The 22,850-nt window shown below is 25.8% G+C and overlaps 1 protein-coding gene across 1 annotated transcript; it reads right to left on the bottom strand.

The window, feature by feature from the left end:
- Positions 1–9,202: 9,202 nt before the first annotated feature.
- On the bottom strand, positions 9,203–22,614 carry LOC145838536 (uncharacterized). The gene is made up of 8 exons (XM_082946148.1): positions 22,539–22,614; positions 20,983–21,410; positions 17,770–17,917; positions 14,686–14,762; positions 12,718–12,862; positions 12,037–12,161; positions 10,658–10,836; positions 9,203–9,727 (listed from the first exon to the last, which is right to left on the bottom strand). Exons 1-8 carry the CDS (start codon positions 22,540–22,542, stop codon positions 9,607–9,609), a joined length of 1,227 nt encoding a protein of 408 aa, XP_082802274.1. The 5' UTR covers positions 22,543–22,614; the 3' UTR covers positions 9,203–9,606.
- Positions 22,615–22,850: the final 236 nt, after the last annotated feature.

Consider the following 22,850-nt stretch of genomic DNA (forward strand, 5'->3'; position numbering starts at 1 on the left):
AGAGCTTGTTATTTTTATTACATTTACTAGTTGAATAGTTTCATATAATTTATAATTTTAAACATTAAAAACTATACTAGCTATTTGAAAAAATGAGAGTTTTTTTGCTAGAATAAAACAATACTTATAAAATCGTTAAGTTATCATTTCATTTACAGTTTTTTGTGATTAGTTTTTTTGAATATTTATAATAGTGTGAAATTTAGAAAAGTATTAGCTAGTTTTATGTATAACTGTCTCCATATAAATTAATAGTTTTTTTTGCTGTTTGTAAGTTTATTAAAATCTGAACTAATCAATATTTTCATTAAAAAGAATAAGTAAACTTTTTATTAGAAACTTGCATTATAACAAATGACTTAGCATTAATTTAGCATACTTTATTATATTGTATTTTTTTGTAAGTTATATAAAATACTTTTGCCAGTTACATTTCTAAGGCGGACATTTGAAAAAAACTCATTTAGGAAGTCTAATAAAAAGTGGTTCTTACCTTCGAACCCTTTTAAAAAATGTAAGACATTTTTGTAGTTTCTTATGTGTGTCAGAGTGAATCCGGTTCCCTGACATTTTAGTTTTGCAAAATGATTTTTTTTACTCATGGCAAATCATATAAAAAGCAGCCCAATAAATATTGGGTGCACGACTTTTAAAATTCTCAAAATAAAGTTTAAAGGGCCACAACTTAAGAAAATATGTATATTTGAAAAAGATAAAAATACGTATGTACGTCTTATTTTTATCTTCAAGCACATTTTTCTTGTTCTTATATTTTTTATAAGTTCCGATTAGTGTTTTGTTAAATCTAGGATTTATATTTTGTTGTTTCAATGTATAACTTTAAAAAGAGACATATTTAAGCAATTAAGCTTTGATGGCAAAATTTTAAACTTATTTAAGTCTGATCGTGAATTAAAAAAACTTGAAGCTATACAAAAGTATTAAACTTTTTAGTTTTAGCGAACCATTTTTATTTAGCTCTGAAAGGCTAATAAAATTAGCATTTATAGTAAGTAAAAAAGTAACTCAAAATCAAAAATAAAAGTTCTAAAATGTTATTAAAATGCATAAGACTTCGTTTCTTATGAATTGTTAACACTTTGAAGATTTCAAACTAAATACCTCTTTTTAGCATAAAAACTGTAGCTTGTTAAAGTGACTTCAACATGTCTACAAAGTAAACCTTCTTGCATATTATTTCCAGTCACTTACGGACATTTATTTTCATATTTTTGACTTAAGTTTCGACGCCTTTAAACATTAAAACACGTTCAAATACGTTTGGAGCACAAAGAGCTACTTTACATTTGCGGTTTGGGCCGTGAGGCTTGGAATTTCCAATCGTTTGTTTTTTTGTTGTTCCTATAATAGGGTATGTCTTTTAGGCTGACGGACGTTTAAAACTACTGTAAAAGTGTTCGAAACGCTGAGTCTATCATTTTTAGAGCATGTGTGTAAACACTATTACTGAAATTTTAAACTTTAATGCAAATTAAAAGAACTTACTCAATTAGTAAGAAAATCACACAGTTCCAAAATGAAGTTTTTGTCTTTTTATATCATTTTAAAAATTCTGTGTAGTGTGTACTATCGAAAGGTTAACTTTTTAAAAAACTTAACAGTAGACTACAATACTTTACGTTAAATTAAGTTTTTTAAATTTTAATATTTTATCTTTAGACTACTATTAATTTTTTTTAGTGTTTAGAAAATTTAATATAATTAAGTTTTATTTAGATTTTCAAAAACAACATAATACTATTCTTCCTAATATCTTGATATATTTACTATCATTGGATAACTAAAAACATGTTTATACTTAAGTTTTCTAGTTCAATTAACTAATCTAATGATAAAAATTTTGAGACGACATATAAATACTGACATTAATTTTTGAAATAGCTATTTTTCAAATACTAAAAATTTTACTTTAATATTCTATATACTAAAGATAGTTTTGTATACATACAAAATTAAAGTTTTTATGGTATTTACATTAGGCAAATAAAAATATTAATTACTTTAGATTGCAGTAATCAAACGAAAACTGCTTTAGATCAATTTTATATATACAGTTTTTATACACTAAGTTTAAGCATATTCCATTAAGAAACAATTTTCAGAAAACTTATACACTAAGTTTAAACATATTCCATTAAGAAAAAATTTTCAGAAAATGTTTTAGCGCAGCTTTATAAAAAATAAATGCTTTTAAAAACAGTAGTACAATTTAGCATATTGTTCATTGAACGATAAAAAAAGCGCTTAAAAAATTTGGTCGAAGGACCTGGTGTACAAAGGAGCCTTTCGGTTATCGAGTTGTACACCACATGCTTATATAATTTCTTACGAGCTAATAGACATATTTTTTGATCATCTATGTTTTACCCTTTAATAATAAAACTACCAATTAAACGAAATGTAAGAAAATAAAACTAAATAAAAATTAAGTGAGTTTTTTGTTAAAAAATGTATCTAAAAACTTTTCTAACAGCATAGAAACTAAAAAAAAAATATATAACTTTAATTTAACTTATAAAAGGAACTAAAAGCAAACATGTGGTGTACTTAAATGATAGGTTACAACTTCTTTGAAAAAGGTAAAAATAAAGTAGGCTTAAATAATTTTACGTTTAATTATATCAGTATTTTGTGCTAAAAGTGTACTTTTTTTTTAATAGTTTTACTTGAAAAGGAAAAAAAAAAATTTTCTATTTGAATATATAAATAAACTACAGTATAATTTTTTGATAATTTTAAAGAAGTGATTTCTACCACGACTGAACTTAACTTTTATAAATGAAAGTATAAAATAATTAATGTAACAATTATGTATTAAAAAAAAACAATAGTAATGAAAAACAATAATAAGAACAACAAATTTCCTTTTAATTAATATACTTATTTTTATTTTTTCAATACTTGTCTAAGTCTAAATTGTAATAATAGAAAGCTTACAATATTTGGAAACATAAAAAAAAGGATTTTTTTTTGATTTCCTTGAAAACTAGATTATTTAACATAAGTTTGCTTGAAACAGTTATCTAAGCTTAATATTTAAGTACTAATTTCCTGGAAAATAAATACACAATTAAACATCTATAACTATAGTTAGTATAGTTAAAATTTAAATTACGTTTTACATGACTAAAACCTAAATGTCATAAAAAACAAGTTGAATTTAATCGTTGAATACTATTGCTAAAATGGTATAGCGTTTTATGAAAAAGTTTTACGTGAGGTAATTTTCAACTTGATAAGTTTCAAAGCTACTTTTATGGTCAAAAAACTATTTTATACCAAACTTTCAGGTAAGTTTATGGGTAATTTATACTTATTTTATTAACTGTTGTGTTTTATTTATTTTTTAAAGAATAATTTACGTTTCACAAACTATACTTACTTGTATTGCTTTTACTAATATTCTATTGATTTTGAAAGCACATATCATTATAATTTCAAGTACTGAATTTATAAAATATACCAGTACTTAATAAAACCGTTTTTGAAAACAATTGCGTGATATATAAGAAAAAATATGTTTTTTACTTATTTTAAAAATGTAGTTTATTGTATATAAGAATGAAAAAAGCTAATGTCTGATATAAAATATTGATATCTCGCTCCCCTTGTTTACCTGAGAAATTCTCTAGGTTTTATAATAAAGTCTTTGAAAGTTAGTTATAAGTTACAAATTAAACACAAGCAAACAGAAAAAATCCTCTTTTTATCGTTTATTAATTTAAAATAAGCAAACGTACAACCTTAAAGTTATGAAATACAACGATTTTATTTACAATGAATCTCTTAATGACACAAAAGATGGATAAAAAATACGATAAAATATAAATGAATTTGATAGTAGACTACAATCTAAGGCTTATCGGTATATGTATATATATTTAACTAAATAAAAACTATTTAAGGAAATTATCTTTCACCAAAAGTTTATTAACTAATAATCCATACTAATAGTTTTTTTATACCTACAGAGAGAGCTTTATTAATACGAGCTAAATTAATAGCAACTTACAACTTTGTACTTAAAATTTATATTAAAAACACACTATAAAGTATTTCATGTAGTATCTTCTGTATTAGTTCGTTTATAATACCATTCTTGTTAAACTTTTTGTTGTGAATATTATAACTTTGTACTTTTACTTAATTATATCTTTTTATTCTATCTGAAATTATAATTTTTCCTGAATATATGAAAAAGTTCATTTGTATATACATTTCATTTGATTTTAAAATGCAAACCTGTTAAATTAACGTAATCCAATTTTTTTACCCATCTGAGTGAGTAAAATTTCATAACTTAAAAACTTACATGAGGCACTTTCCTTTTACTGGGTATATTGATTTTATTTTGTTATTATTACAATAAAGACGTGGAAATTAAACATTTTATTTACTACCATACTTCAATGGCAAAATAATTGCGATCTTTTAAAGTATAAGAAAGAAAGAAGAAATAATGTGAACGCTTTAAACTATGGTCAATGGATTGGTGTGGAAAAAGACCTTTCGGTCATCGTTTGTAAACTGTTAACCATTTATTTTACTTGAAAAGATCGAAAATTTTGCAACGGAAATCTGGTAGTAAATAAAATATTCAATTTCACATCTTTATTGAAATAAGCTCTTTACATTTCAATAAATCGAGCAATCTTTTTTATTTAAGACAAATAACTACATTTATTACAACTACAATATTTTTTTTAATTTATGTATTTTTCTTTTGATATGATGTCGTAAAGTTTAACTTGGAAATATCAGAATCTAACCTACCCATAAATTTGTTAAAATTTTTGATGTTTGAAAGTCAGGTTAACTTTTTTATGCTTATACTACTTTGTCCTGGACAAGACGTTAAAAGGTATCCAAGATTTAAAACTGAGAAAATTCGAAAGGGTTTTTTCATAAACCAGGTCCTGTGACCAATTATTTTGAAAGCTTTTTTTGTTGTTTAAGAAACTATATATATTTAAAGTAAAATTTAAACAACATTAACAGCATTAAAAAAGATACAGGTCTTAAAAAGTTTTGATATTAACAGTTTTAATAAAATTAAAGACAAACACCAACATTATCTGTCTATATAAATCAATTTCGAAAAAAACCTACAGCCTTATATACATTTAAAAAGTGCATGCAAATTGTTACATTTCTAAAAAAGTAACTTTAATTTTTATACTGTATTAAAAACTATGAATTTCAATCAAAATGTTTAAGATACCAAAACAAGGGTATATAAATACCAATTTGTATGCTAAACAGTTATTTATAAAGTAGTATTTAATAATTGTATTTAATAATAATAAATTTAATAGTAAATATAGTAGTATTTAATAATTGCCAGGCACAACTTTAAATACAGTTGTTTCGTGTATTTTTGTTAGCTGGACTTTACAAAACAAATCGTTTCATACACAGCAACAAATGTAAAAGCAGTAGTAAAGTTTTATCACAATTTATAAAATTACACTTAACTTAAATACATAATGTGTTTTTTTTTTTAACTTACTAGGAAACATCACTAGTAAATTTTTAACAGCGGTTCTTAACCTTTTTTTGTATTTACCTCTTTTCGGAAGATTGTTGCCCATTTTTGGCAAGTAATTACAAAGTTTACTCCCAATATACAAAACAGTGCTTAACTTTAATGATTTTTTTTTGAACTTTAAGCTTATTTAGTATAAAATATCGTTAAATTTAAAGAAAAATTTAACTTAAAAAAAATTAAAGTTAAATATCAACTTATAAATCAAAAAGTCAATTAATAAAAAAAAATATTTGTTACTTGTAATAAAGAAAATTTACCCTCTAAAATAAGGGAATTTACCCCAGGGGTATATTTGCCCCAGGTTAAGAATCGCTGATTTATAAATTACACACGTCATTTAAAATTTATAAAGATATTTTATGATTTGTAAAATTGAAACATAATGTGTTTTTTTTAATTCTCTAGGAAACATCACTAGTATATTTATAAAGTACATACTTTAAGTAGCTGATTTAAATTTTTTTGTTATAGAGTGTAAGATGTAGGCAAGTAGAATTTACTTTTTTAATTAAAAAAATGTAGGCTGAATTAAGACCTTGAATGTGGTATCTCAATTAAAAATAATAGTCGATTTTATTCTGAAAAATTACATATTAGCTTTAAATTCGATCTCCTGAAAAAATTTATTTAACTCTACAACAGGGATCGGCAAACTGCGGTCCCCAAAGGATGCGGTGCACCATCTTGCGAAACTGGCCTGCAAAACAAAATTTTGAAACATATTCTAGATGTTCTGGAATGTTAAAAGCAAGGCATTAAAATATCTTAGTCTCCTTTAAGGGAGATTTTAAACTTACACTAGGTAGATATTCCTAGGCATGTTATGAAGAACAAAAACTAAACCGCGACCCGCCAATATTCTTTTGTTATAAGTTTTTGCTCGCGACCAGCTAAGGCTTACCCAATAATTACCACCTTTAATTCTTCAAAAAATATGTCTTTAGATAGTTTTAAATTTTTAAGCAACTTATTTTTTCAAAAGTCGCTGTAACATATAATAGAAAATAGTATATAAACTACCTATAAAAAGATATTTACAACTATTTTTTCTAGTTTAAACATGACTCAATTCCAAGGTGAATATAATTTTGAATTGTGCAATATTTTTGGGCAATTTTAAACTTGTAAGAAAGCAAAAACACTTTCTTATATAAGCTTCGTAGATACTTGAAGTAATAAAAAGTTTAAATAACAAAGTATTCAGATTTTTTAACAACTTGTAAATATTGATTGGTTTTATAAAATTCAGCAAAACAGTTTATGTCTGCTAGCCAGACAAATGTGCAGTGTATAAACAGTAACACATAACAAGACTTTGAAAAAAAAATAAAAACAAATTATGGATACAGATAAAAATGTATATAGGACTGTTAAAGGGAATAAATATGTTTGGTTTCGGATAAAAAATACAAAAAACTGGGATATCAAGTATCATAGATACCAAAAACTTAGTTCAAATATTTAAATATAAGTAGTTACTTTTTTTAAAGGACTTTGTATCTTAATACTTATACATAGTAAAAAAAAATTGTAGAGAAAAATTGAGCCTATTTAATTCTTATATAAAAAAGAAAACTATTCAGTGATAAGTAAACTCATATAAATAATTCAACTTCAAGGTATTCCGAATATAAAAAACTGGAAGTGGTCTAAATTTCAAGAAGAAAAAATTGTACAAGGTTACTAAATTGCACGAGAAAAAAATTGCACGAAGCCAAATTTACACGAGGGAACAAAATTGCACGAAGACGATTTTGCACCAAGGGTCAATTTTGCACGAGAGTAAAAAATTAAGAAAAATAATAATTAAAAAAAAAAGGTTACTGACCGAGGGTAAGGGGTAACAGTGATAATAAAAAATATTATAAAAATAATTTACCGACCGAGAGTAAGGGTATCAGTGAAAGTAAAATAATTTTAATAAATCTAAAATAAATCTTGTAAATTGTACAAGGTTACTAAATTGCACGAGAAAAAAATTGCACGAAGCCAAATTTACACGAGGGAACAAAATTGCACGAAGACGATTTTGCACCAAGGGTCAATTTTGCACGAGAGTAAAAAATTAAGAAAAATAATAATTAAAAAAAAAAGGTTACTGACCGAGGGTAAGGGGTAACAGTGATAATAAAAAATATTATAAAAATAATTTACCGACCGAGAGTAAGGGTATCAGTGAAAGTAAAATAATTTTAATAAATCTAGTTAAAAAAATTCAACTGGTGCAAAAATGTCTTCGTGCAAAATTGTCTGCTCATAAGTGACCCTTCATGCAATTTATCTCTTCGTGCAATTTTGTCCCCTCGTGCAAGTTTGACAGCTGCCCTAAAAAACTAATTTAGGATATTTGTTATGAACATTATCATTTTCGTTAGGATATGATTATTTTATTAAGTTTTATAAGAAGATGTTTCAATTAATTTCTATAGATGTAAAAACTCCTATTCTGTTTCAACATTTAATTTTTAACACTATAAATGTTCGTCTGTAGAAAAGTATCATTTAAATTCGTCACCTTGTTGGATTGATGTGTTTGTAATAATATATTATTAACAGGAATAAATCAAAAAGTTATCTTTTTTCATAAAAAATGATCAGCCAAATAATATATATTTTGACCGCTTATTATTTTGACAGAATTAGTATGTTTAAACATTTTAAATTGTATATTTCAGAAAAATTATTAATGTTGCAATGTTTATTAAGTAAGTAAGTTTCTTTAAAGTAACTGTTAGTAGCTCAAATACAATTTGTCAACGTTTAAAATTCAGATGATATTTATAAACAAGTATGTATAACTTTCATTCAAGTATTAAGAAAAATAAAAAACTTTTACCATCTTTATCATGAGTTATCTCATTTATAATTTTAAAACTAACTATTTGAATAAATGCATAAAATTGTGAAGTAAGCTATAGCTATACTTCACATATGGAATTCAGTTGAGACAAACAACATAATTTTTTGTGTTTTAATATAACATAATATTCTTTCAATGACTAAGAGTTAATAAGGTCACTTATAAAAACTAGTTGTTTTTTAGATTCGTTGCGCAATACTTTTTTTTTTATAAAAATTATTGATAACTGGTATAAGATTAATAGTCTCTACTTTTTTATTAATTTGTCTTTGCCCGAGTTTAGAAGGCTAAAAATTGAGAAATTTTTAAAGCTGAAAAAGGCTGTTTCAAACATTTTTCAAGTTGTGGAACGGATAAACTTAAGAAGATAACATCTTTTTTTTTATTAATTGTACTATGTAAATTGAATTAAAAATAATATGATCGGGTCAATTTTATCGGTTTTAGTTAACAAAATAGTTGCTAGCTGCAACTAACTCATACCGATAAAAATTATTTGGGTTCCATATTTAAGCTACAAATATGGTCTTAGTTTGATTGTAGTTTCATGGTTAAATTTTATTTTTTATCATCTTTAGTTGCAAATAGTCTATGAATTTAAACTAAAATTTATCTAAAATAGTAAAGTGATTGTATCTGCTTGATTACTAGTTATTTTCAGGTTGCATTGATAAATAATAATCAAAATGTACTAATAATTCACATTACACAACAAGTAATAATTAAGCAGTTTTTGTTACAATTTATAAATTGTATAATTTCAACAAGGCACAACTGAATGTAGATAAAAATAGCAGAAAAAAAGGAAAACATGATAAAAAATACTAGTAATTTCATTAATAGATTTAGCACTTGAAAATTTGTTATGTATTATATTGATAATTAAAATATTACTTCATTTTAATAACTAAAAAACAATAATAATTTTAATCAAATTGACCTAAAAGTTCATTATTCAAAAAAATGGCTCAAGTACATAACTATAGGGAATGTTGGACTAGTCCCTCTAATCTAAACTAACATAAAAACTGATGTACCGATTTATAACCAAAAATTTCATTACAAAAAAAAAGTAGATTGAACATTGAAGACACAACTGTTTTCAACTAATTATACACCTCATTCAAAAATGCTGCTAAAATAAATGTCACAACTTCATACTTTTCCTGGTGTGCATTCACAACTTCATGTTCTTCATCTGCACACCAGTCCTGCCAACCACACCCTTCCACCTTGATCCACCTTCGCAATCTTCCTCCTCGTAGTAATACTTGTTCTCGCCTTTCTGTTTGCGCAACCTTGAACATAAACAGCATATAAAGATTTATATATGTATACCATTATGACGCATAATTTTAATCAAATTAAAAAATTAAAAACAGCACAGTACGATTGATGAAATATTACTATTTAATTTAAAATATTTTCCTTACTTAAGAGTTATGCTATTCCCTTGTTATAGAATGAACTGATAAACATTTTAATTCATAGGGAAACTTTTGTGTTATATTTGAAAATTTTCACTACCAAGTAATTTTATTTTTAATTGAATGGTGTTTAAGTTAAATGTTTTACAGCTCCTTTTAATTAACTTAATACTATTGTGACTTATAATACTAGGTTAGTCGCAAGTTGAACTTAAAAAAGTAATTTTATTGTTAATCTAATCACAAGAGAAAGCTACAACCTCTTTATTATTGGAAGAAAAAATTAAATTTAACATCTGATAACAATAACTTGTGAATCAAGTATATAAATTATGAGTAAAAAATGTTTCTTTTACTTTTATCAAAAACATTATCTACTATTTATACAAAGAATTACAATTCCATTGGTCGACTGTGCTTTGGTAAGAATATAAACTACATGTTTTAAAACCATGTGTTTGTAAATGGAAGCTTACAACACAAAATTTCCCCGACAGCAAACCTGTTTGGACCTACTGGGTATTACAGCCACAACAGCATTCAACAAATAAACGAAACAGCCTTACATGATAGTTACTATCTGTAACAAGTACGAGCATGCAAACAAAATAGCTTGCACCTTCAACTACTAACAAGCTACTGAAAAATTTAAATACTAAAATGAAAATTTATCAAAAAAAAAAACCAAAATACCAATTACAAAAATAACAACTAATCCCTTCAACTACTAACAAACTACAGAAAAATTGGAATTCTAAAACAAAATATTATCAAAAAAAATTCAAAACAAACAACTGATACCTTCTCGCCCTCCTCAGTATCCGGGCAAGCTTCTCGCACTGCGTCTTGGACTGGTCCACCACCACGTCCTGGTCGTCCTCGATGTGGTAGTCCAGGTACCGCTCGTCGAACATGTACGGGGGTATGACAAAGTGACGGGGTATCAGGTAGATACCATCGTCCTCGTACGAATCAAACACCTGTGACATTTTTAAATGTGTGTCAAAAAATACTTGAAAATGAATTTTAATATGTTGTTTATTATCATCAGGTAAATACCATCTTTCTTGTATAAGTCAAATATCTGAACATTTTGGCTAATTATTATCAGGTGTATACCACCTTTCTTGTATGTGTCGAACACCTGCGTATGATATGATTTTAACTCTAGCTTTTTGTTTCGAATAAGCTTAAACCTGATTGTAAATTTAAGTTTTGTATTTGTTAAAAAAAAGCTAATTTTTGTATTTAAAATTGGTAGGTTTTCAAAGAATTTTCTGACAGCTATTTATCAAAGCCATTTGTGGGGATCAATTTTGTTTTTTACTAGTTGGTGTAAATTATTTTGCTCTAGCTTCTATAAAAACTTTGCAACTTAACAAAACTCAAAGTTACTTTAGAAATATGAGGCATTAAATTTGATGATTTTAATAAGTACAGCTAATTTATAAAAATCATATTTTCTTCCTTTCTTTATAACCTTTCTTTATTACTCAAAAAGTTAAGGTTTGATTCTAACTAAATTGATTAAACTGTATTTTTAAATATTTGTTACTGTAAAAAAAAAAACCTTGTTTTTTGGTAAAAAGGAACATTTTTGAAAGTTTTACTCAAAATTATTTTACTAGCTAAATGTTAATTCCAAAATTAATGAAAAAAATCAGTTAACAACTAAAAAAAGGCATTAAAAACTATCAAGAATAAAATGATCTATATCTTATACTATGAAACAATAAATTTTCACCAGAACTTCCACTGAACAAGCATGTTTAGATTTTTAAATGCAAAAAGTTCTTTGCTAAGAGAAATTTCTACACATTGCCTAAAAATATACTAAACATAACTTCATTTGACTTCTGCGTAAATCGTGTAAATGATTGAATGGTAAATGACATGTTAAAAACCAGAAAAAATTACAATGGCACATATGGAAGAACCATGTTTGTGTGAACACATCAACAAATTAATATCATGTGTGTATACTTATTATAATAATGACGTACAAGTACCCGCAACATTTCTCACTTTAACTTTGGTATTTTCCCAAAAGTTCAATGTGGCGTATTTGTGAGAACCTTGTATACATTACTAAATTAATCTAATAACGAAAAGTACCAACCGCATTCTGGTCGTTTAATTTAATTTATCATTATACTGATAAAACATTTGTAAGCACCCACCACATCCTGGTCGTTTGGGTTGTTGCGGTTGGGACCTTGGTACCAGGCAGCAAAATAGTCCCTCTCCTCAGCCAACCACGCCCAACAAAAATCACCGACTCTCCACCCGATGTCGCTGTCGTGTTCTGAAGAAGTATATACATTTTTATTAGTAATAATACAGGAAAACAACTTGTGTTTTATAGTGTATGATATTTAGTTAATATGATTTTTTTGTAGTCAGCACTAATTAGAAAAAAATATTATGATTTGGTATTGCTTGTTGTTTCATTTTTAAGTCAATAAAAAACTAAATTCACTCGAAAACTTTATGAACAACTTCTGCGGTTATGTAAGTAATGTGAGCTTAAAAGTTAAAGTTTAAACAAAATTTGTTTAAAGACAACTAAAAGAAAATTTTTTAAAAGGTTGCTGCGAGCTGGAACTAAAAACTTGGGATGATAACAAAGAACAGCAAAAGGGTTTAAATAAAAATAACATACAGGCTCAACCAATCTGGTTTACAGGTTGTAAAAATCTGGAAAATTAGAGCACACATTGGTTTCATACTTAAAAATCAAACTATAAAAACTCCAGACCGTTTTCCCCAGTATCGAATGCGTGCAGGCAGGGAGTATATCTTACTTAAAAACATACTAAAAACTCATTTTTATTTATTTTCAAATATTTTAAATCACCAACCCCTTCCCTCGGTGTCGAAGGTGTGCAGGCAGTATATCTGATCGGGCTTGACGTTGATCACGTGCTTCTCCTCCTTGTCCTTCTCGTAGTCCCAGAAGGGGATGTGCACCGTGGCCTGGTTCACCTTCGGCGATATGTGCGTTATCTGCGGGAACAGTATTTTAAAGTGTGTGCAGTAATATGGTGCTTGGTTTAACTTTATTGCCGTTTTTAACAATATAGGCCTCATCTTCTGGATACGAGTAAAAATAATGAAGTAAATGTTTTATTTAAAACTGCATAGTTTAATAAGTCATAAGAATTGTAAATTAAAATTGTATATTGTTAACAAAAAAATGTGTGGTGTATGAATAAACTTCTCAGTTATTTTCGATGCTATGTGCGTTATTTGAGGTTAAAATCATAGTGTGATATTAAAATTTTGTGCACTACCATGGTATTTAAGAACTAAATTTTACTTTTTGAAGATAAATACTTTTAACAATATTACTATAAGTTATTTATTTTTTAATCATTGGTTGAATGTATGTTATCTGGTGAATTTTATCTTAAGATGAAAAAAATTGTGCAACCATCTTGTATTCAGTAGATTTTGGTAGATGTGTGGCGCTATTTAGCAAAATTTATATTGAAAAACCTTTTAAGTTAAATTTTATCAATCATTTTGTGTAATACTATGCTATTTAATGATTAGAATTTTAATATTTCATTATGTATAATTTAAACCATAACAAAATGAGTTTTTTTTTTTATCTTTAGTTCTATCTATGCGGGTATCCGGTAAATGTTTATTTAAAAGTTATATATATATTTTAATGATCAATATAGCCATAGAGGGCTCTACCTTGAATTTTACAAGTTGATTTTATTTTGTAGAGTTTAACCTGATATATCATATATTTCTAACCGTCCATTACTAATATTTTAAAATCGATTAATTGCAAGATGTTTTTTTTGAAAAATAAAAAAAATATTATAAAAATTACCATTTTTCTTGCTTTTTCTTTATCTAATTTCTTATTATTTTCTAAGTGTTAAATAAACCCTAACATTCAAAATGTCTTTTAATCTATAAAGGAACTTTTTCTGAAACTTAGAGGTTTCTAGCTCGAAAAATGAAGGAGAAGACAGATTTAGCCAATTATTATTCCGAAAAAATTAAATATAAAAAAATTACGGCCCAAACGGCACGGTATTGGCTTGACTTTACAAAAAACGTCTATAACTCAAAGAGTTATAAAAATATTCTTTTAAATAAAAACTGGCTTGCAGTTTATAATTTAAGGTTTCATATAAAAGCAAACATTAATTTTTATAAAAACAAATTATTCAATCCCCATATGGCTTTTAAACAATTGACTCTGACATAATTGTCATTTGGTTACTGTTTTGGAAGCAAATTCTAAGAAAAACTACATAAAACTTGTACGTAACAATCATTTACAGAGTTGATGACTTTATTGTTTAAACTTTTTTTTTTTTTGAATTTTGTAAAGTAGAACAGCTTGAGTAATAAAAATTTCATGGGTACTGATAATGTCATGGTTAACATGGAGTTAAAAAATTAACTGTTTTAATTTATCTCATAACACTGCTTAAAAATAATTTACCAGATAATTCAGTTAAACCAAATATTTTATTTTTTTGTGTTTAATTAAGTTACTACTCTCGTTTCATTAAAAAGCAATAGTAAATTTTTTTTCAAACTTATCAAAAAAAACAACAACATACTTATACATATAGAAATGTTACGTTGTGAACTAGTATTATAAGTTGTTTAGTTTTGTATTAAATATCTGGTACTGATAGTGTTGAAATTGTGTAGGCTGATTAATAAATAAACTGTGGTTTATTTATTTTTTTTTTCAATTGATTCAGTAAAATCAACAATTTCATTTGTTAACCAATTAATTGGTTGCAAACAACAAAACATCAATTGTTTTTATATATCAATCAAACAACACTAACTTTTCCAACGTAGAAGTCGTTTGTGTACCACACAGCTACAAAATCACCGGCGAAAAACTTCTTTTTCGTGTAATCACCTGATTATTGTAAACAACTTAAGTTTTAGCAGTCTTCAAACAAGTAAATGAAAAACATCTTACACTTTATGCTCACAACAACAATAAACATATTGACACTTATAATTTTATTAGTAACTACAGCGTTCTTTAATTCTGGTCAAAAAACTTATTTTTTTAAGAATTTTGAGACTGTTCATGAATTATGTATGGGTTGACTTGAAATTAAGACTGATGTTAAAGCAAAAAGTTAGTAAAGTTTAATCTTACTTTGTAAAATATATAGCAGGTTAAAGTTGTAGAGCTCAAATTTTTCGTTACAAGGGAAATAAAAAAAATTTAACAATTTTTTTTTTTATTATTCGTGATTAATTTAATTTTTAAAGCAGATCCATTCAACTTTCATGAAAAACATACTTACAAAACAAAATAAATGCATATTTAAAAGTTAAAAAAAAGGTTGAAAAAGAATCAAGATGATATAAAAGTCTTATACTTAAACTTATATGAACCTTTATTTCAACTCACAAGTTCTATGCATTTGTTTTAAATCAAGAGTTATTTAATATGAAGTTTATAGAAAGATTATTAAACTTTTTTTGTTGTTATATAGTATTTTGCTTCACAATTTTTCAGAATATTGGTTTGATGTCTTTAAATACAAGCTACCATCTGCTTTGTAATGTTCTCATAATACTTAAGTTTTCACTGACTCTTATGGCACCATAAATATTTATTTTTAGAAAAAGCTATCAAACTAAAAATACCTTTGTCTCCGGAATGCCTTTTTATTAATGATTAGATATTAATGTTTATAGGTTATTTTACAGTTTTAATTTTGTTAGTTTGCAAATATTGTACTATTTCAAAGATTTTGCTATATTGGTTAATTTGGTTATTTAAAATAGTACTCATTTAACTCATTTTTTGTTTGAGGACAAAAGTTAGTTGTTTCAGATTAATACTTCTTGAAAATTTATTTAATAGTCATAGACTATTTTACAACTTTTAGTTTTTTTAATTTGCAAACAAGAAACTTTTATCTAAGTGTTGCTTTATTTGTTAAGGGCATAGGGGGGTCAGACACTTTTTTTAAACAAAAATAACATTGGATCTTATATGAAAGCTTAAAATGCAAACTACAAGCCAGTTTTTATAGAACAAAAAGATCTTATTTAACTTTTGAGATAATGTAATTTTATAAAAGTTTTCGATACAAACTTTTAGACTGCAAAGTTTTTGGGGTCAATTTTCTCTGAAATTTAAAACATCACTAAAAATCTATCTTCTCCTTTAATTTTCGAGCCAAAGACCTAAAACTTTTAGAAAAAGTTCCTTTTATAACTTGAAGACTTTGAATGTTGCAATTTTATTAAAATAAAAAAATTAGATAAAGAACAAGAAAAATAGGTGGTTTTTTTTTATAAAAATTTTATTTTTCAAAATTAAAAAAAATCCTGCATTCAATTTTTTTAAAATCTATTAATAGAATTTCCGTGAAAATTTGAAGAAGATTGCTTCAAAAATGAAGGAGGAGATAGATTTTTTGAGAAATAAACTTTTTGCGCGTTTTGGTTTGCGCCATCCATTAGGGACCTATTGAGGCACCCACTTTGATCGCTTATGTCATGTCTAGATCAACTTGTAAAAACCAAGGTGGATCCACCCCTATGCCCTTAATTATGTGTAGTGAAAGCTAAGTCTGACTTAACTTTATTTTTTAGTTTTTTATAAGGTTTGTTAAAATATATACATATTTTATAAAAAATTTACATTTTTATATGACTACTTTTCATTGTTAGATTTTATTATTTGTAGGAAAATTAAAAACTTTTATATTAAGTGTGAGTAAACTTTACCTTTTATTTTGTTATATGTATATAATAAAGTATTTAGCTGTTTAATTAAGTATTTTTTGATTAGAACTTAACAACCTCGTTTTTTTTTTTTTACTTGCATAATTTTAGTTTTTTTTTTATTGCTAGTTAATCAAGTCTTAATTTTAAGTTAGTAAATTTATAGTTGTGCAAAAATAGAAACTAATATAAATATAAATTTAAAAAAAAAGTAACTATAGCTTTTAAGAAAGGGTGATGATGTACAAAGATATGAGATATGTTTTTTTTTTTTATAACTTATTAAAGATTTATTAAAACAAATATGTTCAAGTTTTGTTTTTCTGAAAAAATAGCTTTTTCTTTATATTACCTTTATGATTTTTATCTAAATGATTTTAACTAGGGGAATTTTTAATTTGACAATGTCAATCTGCAGCACCCCCTAACAAAAAGATGACGCGACACAACTGTTACAGTCTATCATTTTGTTGATTTTAACAAAAACAAAACAGTTTTCTAATATTTGTTATTTAATCTTTGAAATTATAAGTCATATAGGCCTCTAAAAGTTTTGTATACTGGTAGTTGAATTAATACATCAATAACTATATGCAGATTACTGCCAAGTGTATATTTTAACATACTAAACACCTGACACTTTAATTTAAAAAGTATATCTAGTCGACTAGAAAACGTTGAGATTGAAATTTTTTACAGCTCCGTTTGAAATCGAAATTTATAATATTCAATTTGTTTAAAAAAAGAAAGTTTAAACATAAAAAAGTTGTTATAACTGTTGTTGCATTAAATATTTTTGAATTTCTAGACATCCTGCCTGACAACTTAAACTATTTCTGAATTTATATGACTGAAAAAAATAATTAAGATGTTTGTAATGAAAAAGTTGATTAAAGTATATAAAACTCAACTTATTTGTAAGCTTCAATTTACTTTAACAAAACTATAGATAAAAGATAATTGAATAAAGGTAATACCTTACAATTTACTTTTATAACCAACTAAAAATTTCTGTAAAACAGAAACTTCTTCTAAAAAAAACTGTACTTATTCATCAAGTGGGTAGATAGCGACCCACTGTTTGTGTTGAATTTGAACACAAATTCACGAAAACTAATTGCGCAACCATTGCGCAAATGAAAAACAATTTCTTTTTTAAACTGAGAAATTACCTTGGTTTTTGGCTTTTGCTATCTCCGGGTCGGCGATTATGTCCCAATCGTTGACCTTCTTCTGTTCGGGCCAAATGTCCTCCTTTGGGGGTTGGAGGTTCGGAGGCGCTAGGATGTCTGGCTCTTGAGTCCCCCATGCGTTTGGTAACTAAAAAAAATGAGGATAAACAGAAGCAAGCGAATTTAGAGGTGATATATAAAAAAAACTGTAGTGCTTTTCGAAACTTTTACCCAACCTTTTATCAAGTCTTTAATTATTTTTTCACTTAAGGCCATAGCAGGAGTGCCATTTTTTGACCAAAAATAACATATAGACTTATATTATAGTAAATTTCATAATCTTTCAGATGCTTTTTTTAGATTTTAAAAATATTAAGTAACTTTTTTTTTATGACCGGTTATATAAAGGGTTGTCTTTATAAAGGGTATATAAAGGGTAACTTTAAAGCCGTTTTTCTCGAGTTTTTAAAAACGAGCTTTAAAATCTATCTTCTCCTTCATTTTTCAAGCAATCTTCTTCAAATTTTCAGGAAATGTTCCTTACATTATGAGAAAAAAACGTTATTTGTGAATTTTAATAATTAAAAAAAAAAAAATTAATGACAAAAAAAAAAGTAATTTTTTATCAAAAAAATTTTTTTTTTTCAAAAAAAAGGTATTTTTACTTCAATTTTTTTAAAGTCACAAATAACGTTTTTTTGTTATTGTATAAAGAATAGACTGTGAAAGTTTGAAAAAGATTGCTTAAAAAATGAAGGAGAAGATAGATTTTGGATGCATTAATCTTTTTTTGCCGTTTTAGTTTTTCCTTCCCCATAAGGAACCTGTTATGCGGCCCGACTTTGGCCGGTCATATCTCAAAAACTAATTCGAATTTTTAAAAACCGTAAAAAGCAACTTGAAGCTTAGTAAAAACTCTATAAAATAAGATCAACTTGTAAAAAACATGGCCTACCCCCCTATGGCCTTAATAAACATAATAACATAATGTAAAATGTTTTAGATCTATTGTGTTAAGTATGCTATCATATTGGTACTTTATACATTTGTGTCTACAAAAATTTTAACTATACACTTATGGAGATAAGAAAATTGGAATTTATAACAATTGTTTAAACTAAAACATTTTGTGTTACCGTGGTCGATATTTAAAACTTAAAATTAAAAGCTGACTATTATAAAATGCTAAGCACAAAACCTATCTACAACGTTCATAGGTTACGTGCATAGAAGAACATATTTTACAAAATTCATTATTGATAAAAAAAATTAAAACTTGAAAGATAGGCTATAAGTTACCTTTCTTTTCAATAAAAAAAAAAGATACAGTGTACATATAAAATGCTAAAAAACGCTTAAAAAACTAAATTCTTACTTAAAAACTTAAATTACAATGGAAATTTTTCTAGCAAATTTGAAACAACTAAGACTACTAGTATGTCGCCTTCTTAAAAATTCAAATGTTCTGTTTGCTTTAAAAAATTTCTTAGTTTATACATAAAAAGTGAAAATTCAAATTCATTTAAGTTTTAAATTCAGATAAAAACTTAAGATCTATTCAACGCTTTAACTAATTAAGAAAGCTTAAATAAGATTATTAAATCTAAAAACAAACTATAGTATATACAAAATACGGTTTTTAAGAAATTTAAAACAATATATAAAATAAAACTTATATTAGATCTACAGTAAAATTTTATTTATACTTTTTGAAAATTTAGACAACTAAATGACCAATTCAAACTAAATAGTGAAAAATAAATAAATGCAGTGGTTGTAGGCTAATTGTTTAAATAAACAACATCATTACCTTATTATTAGTTATAAAAATAAATTGTCGTGTATGAAAAAAAAAACTTTGTAAACTTGTAAGAAATAATTTTACTAAGAAGTAAATAGTTGCTATTTCAAACTATTTTTTATTAGCTTTAAAAAGTTCAAAAAGAGCTAAATAAACAAACTATAAAAAAAATTAACAATACTAGTTTTTATGTTTGAAAAGTGTTTAGATTACATTGTACGACCATAATTAATTTACATCAATTGACTGTAAAGAGCTTTTAAAAGAGGAAAAAATCACTTAAGTTTAATAAAAGATTTGTTGAATATACCTTCATAAATTGGTTGACATATTAAACTTTTTAACAACTTACATGAAACTAAACTAGAACAATTATTTTTGTAAGAAGCCATTTTAATTTTAAAAATGCTTATAAATAAACAAAAGTGTTTGAATATAATAGTGTTTTGTTCATATAAGAGACAGCAAAATTAAAAAAGCTTGCTAAAATAAAAGTGCTTGCTAAAATAAAAAGTAACTGAGAAAAATAATTTAACTTCTGTTTACCTTACCTTACCAAAATCATATGAAACAAACTAATCTGAAAATAATTTAGTTAAAGGATTAAACGTAATTTTGTTTATTTAAAACTTTAACTTAGTTTGTATAAAGTTATTTGTAAAAACATGAATCCAGTTTTACAAATTCTCCAATTAAGTTATACGCAAACTTTCAGTCATAAAAGTTTAATAACAAAAACAAGTATTTTTTACATCTTACAGACTTGCCACTTTTATAAGCAAAAATACCAGTCTGAACGACAAAAAAATTGTCTTAGTTACATCAAACTAGACTGAGTCAACCTGAGATAATTAGAATTTTTTTTAGACCCTAAAACTGAATACTTTACTGTTAGTCAAGCTAAAATATCTTTAAAAGCTATAATAACAGTTAAAGGATATAATATTTATATGGACATTAAAAAACAAAATTTAAACTTTAATTTAAAGTCATAAAAACTAGCCTGAAATTTATAAAAAAATCTGAGTTTAAAAAAAAAATACAAACAAGCTTGAAACAGCCTGATTTTTACTAATAACCTGAAAAATAATTAAACTATCCAAAGTTAGCCTGAGCTTGTGGCACCTCTATGTAGGTAAAACGTAATTTATACAAAGATATATTCAATTCTTTTTGATATAAAAAAGTGTACATTATTTATATTTCTAATTTTACAGGCTGTAATTATTTTAAATAGCTAATTTAAAAAAACTTATAAATTTAAATTATTATAAATTTGTATAAAAAAAAATTTACAAGAATCTAAATAAATTGAGTCTTAAAATATTCACTTAGTTTTTAATGTTTCTTATATACCATAAGTTAAACTTTAAACATCAAGCTGCAAAGCTAACAAAAACAAACATACTCACATCTACTTTTGGCTTAAAGTTGGCGAAGCTGATGAAGCCTTTCACGCTCTCGTCAATCACGTTTGTGGTGAACCTCTCGTACGCCTTTTTAGCGCTTGCGACAGGCACGCTCGAGCTGTGGTAGTAATCGTTTGGAACTTCATCAAAAGTCACTCCATCATCAAGCTCGTACTTGGCCATGTGCACGTCCTCCATGTAGTTCATCGGCTCCCGGCTCTCAACGTCTTTCTTCAACACCGAGTCGTACTGGCTCTTGAGGTGGCTGCACTGCGAGGCGTCAAAGAAGGCCAGCTTTTCACGCTCTTCCCTGGTGAGCAGTTTGGCTTTGGCGCGCACAAAACTGTTGTCAGCACGGATTGGTGCAGCAGGTTGGGATGCTTGCACTGCTGATTGCTGCTTTTTGTTTTTGTTTTTCTTGTTTTTCTTACCTGAATTTTGTTTTTGATATAAATAGTTGTTGTTGTCTAAGAAACAGTATTTAAAATTTGTAATTAAAATTATACATGATAATGAACTATTATTTGAATACTAAGTTAAGTATTTATGAAAAGGTTATGCACTATCAAGGTCTAAAAGAAATGCTAAGTAGAATGTAATAATTTTTCACCAGTTCAAAGTATCTTATTTAACTAAAATAATTAAACTTAAACCAAACTAATTGCTATAGTAGACTTGCATACAGTAAATGTTATATTTTGTTGTTTTTATTCTATACTTGATTTTATTTAAGCTATTAAAACAAAAGAGGAGGTTTTATATTGCTCATATTAGTTTAAGTAAATTAAGAACACATTTCAAAATATTATTTCTCTTAACTTATTCTCTGAAATTGTGCAAGTGTTTTTTTTAATGATTTGTGGCTTTTTTAAACATAACAAAAACATCTTTAAACAGTTTTAGATAATAGAGTATTAGTTTAACTTATATCAACATATTTAATTACATTTTTATCATTACTGTATACACATGTAATATAAATAGTTCTATATTTTAAGTTACAAAAAAAAGATTTAAATAGTAAATTATTTTTACACAATGAAAAGAAAACTTTTCAATTATTACCATTATGCCAAGTTGTTTAACTATTTTGCAGGGTTTAATAATATAATATTTTGGTTTACATTTTATGCTTAAGAAGAGCTTGCTATTAGTTTTCAAAACTATAACTACTAAAATCTAAAAAACAAATGTGATCAAAACCAACTATTTCAAACAAATTTTTGTGCTGCATTAATATATTTCCGCTATTTTCTGAAGAATAATTAAGTGCTTGCAAACAAGCATGAGTAGTGAAAATGTTAATTATTATTTCAATTTAGATACAGTTAAATATGACTGTCAGTTATTTTTCATCAAGTTCTTGTAAGAACAAGATTTTGTTGTAGAATTTTATTTTAAAAAGCAATTTTATTAAACAAAATTTAATGTAATTAGCTTTTACAAAGTTTTGATCAAATTTATAGCATACATAAGCTAAATCAAAGTACTTTTGTAGTTTTGAAAAATACTTCAAACTTTCAAGATAAAAAAATAGTGAGTTAAATGTAAATACTTACCCATATTTTGTATTCTTTCTATATGATAGTTATTGAAGAACTTCTTTTCTGAGTTCTCAATAAATTATATAACACTGTAAAATATTTTTAAATTAAAACATCAATACCAAAACCAAAAATTATATCCAGCAACAAAAAAACTAATATTTTTTGTTAAAACTGTAAGATCTTTTAGAAGTTAGGTAGGCTTAAAAACACCAAACTGTTACATTTTCAAATTTAATGTTACCCAAAAAAATGATAAAAATTTATCTGAAATCATAACATAATAAACTACACATAAGTACCTAAAGTAATTACATATTTTTAAAC

Source organism: Thalia democratica, chromosome 6 (assembly GCF_965202585.1).
Source record: "Thalia democratica chromosome 6, ktThaDemo2.hap1.1, whole genome shotgun sequence".
In the NCBI taxonomy this organism is placed as follows: Eukaryota; Metazoa; Chordata; class Thaliacea; order Salpida; family Salpidae; genus Thalia; species Thalia democratica.

Excerpts from the sequence above, each read along its gene's own strand:
- LOC145838536 (XM_082946148.1), bottom strand. Across the intron at positions 12,863-14,685 it reads ACGACTTCTACGTTGGAAAA|ATAACGCACATATCGCCGAA; the intron begins GTTAGTGTTGTT and ends CTGTTCCCGCAG. Across the intron at positions 9,728-10,657 it reads ATACTGAGGAGGGCGAGAAG|GTTGCGCAAACAGAAAGGCG; the intron begins GTATCAGTTGTT and ends TTTATGTTCAAG.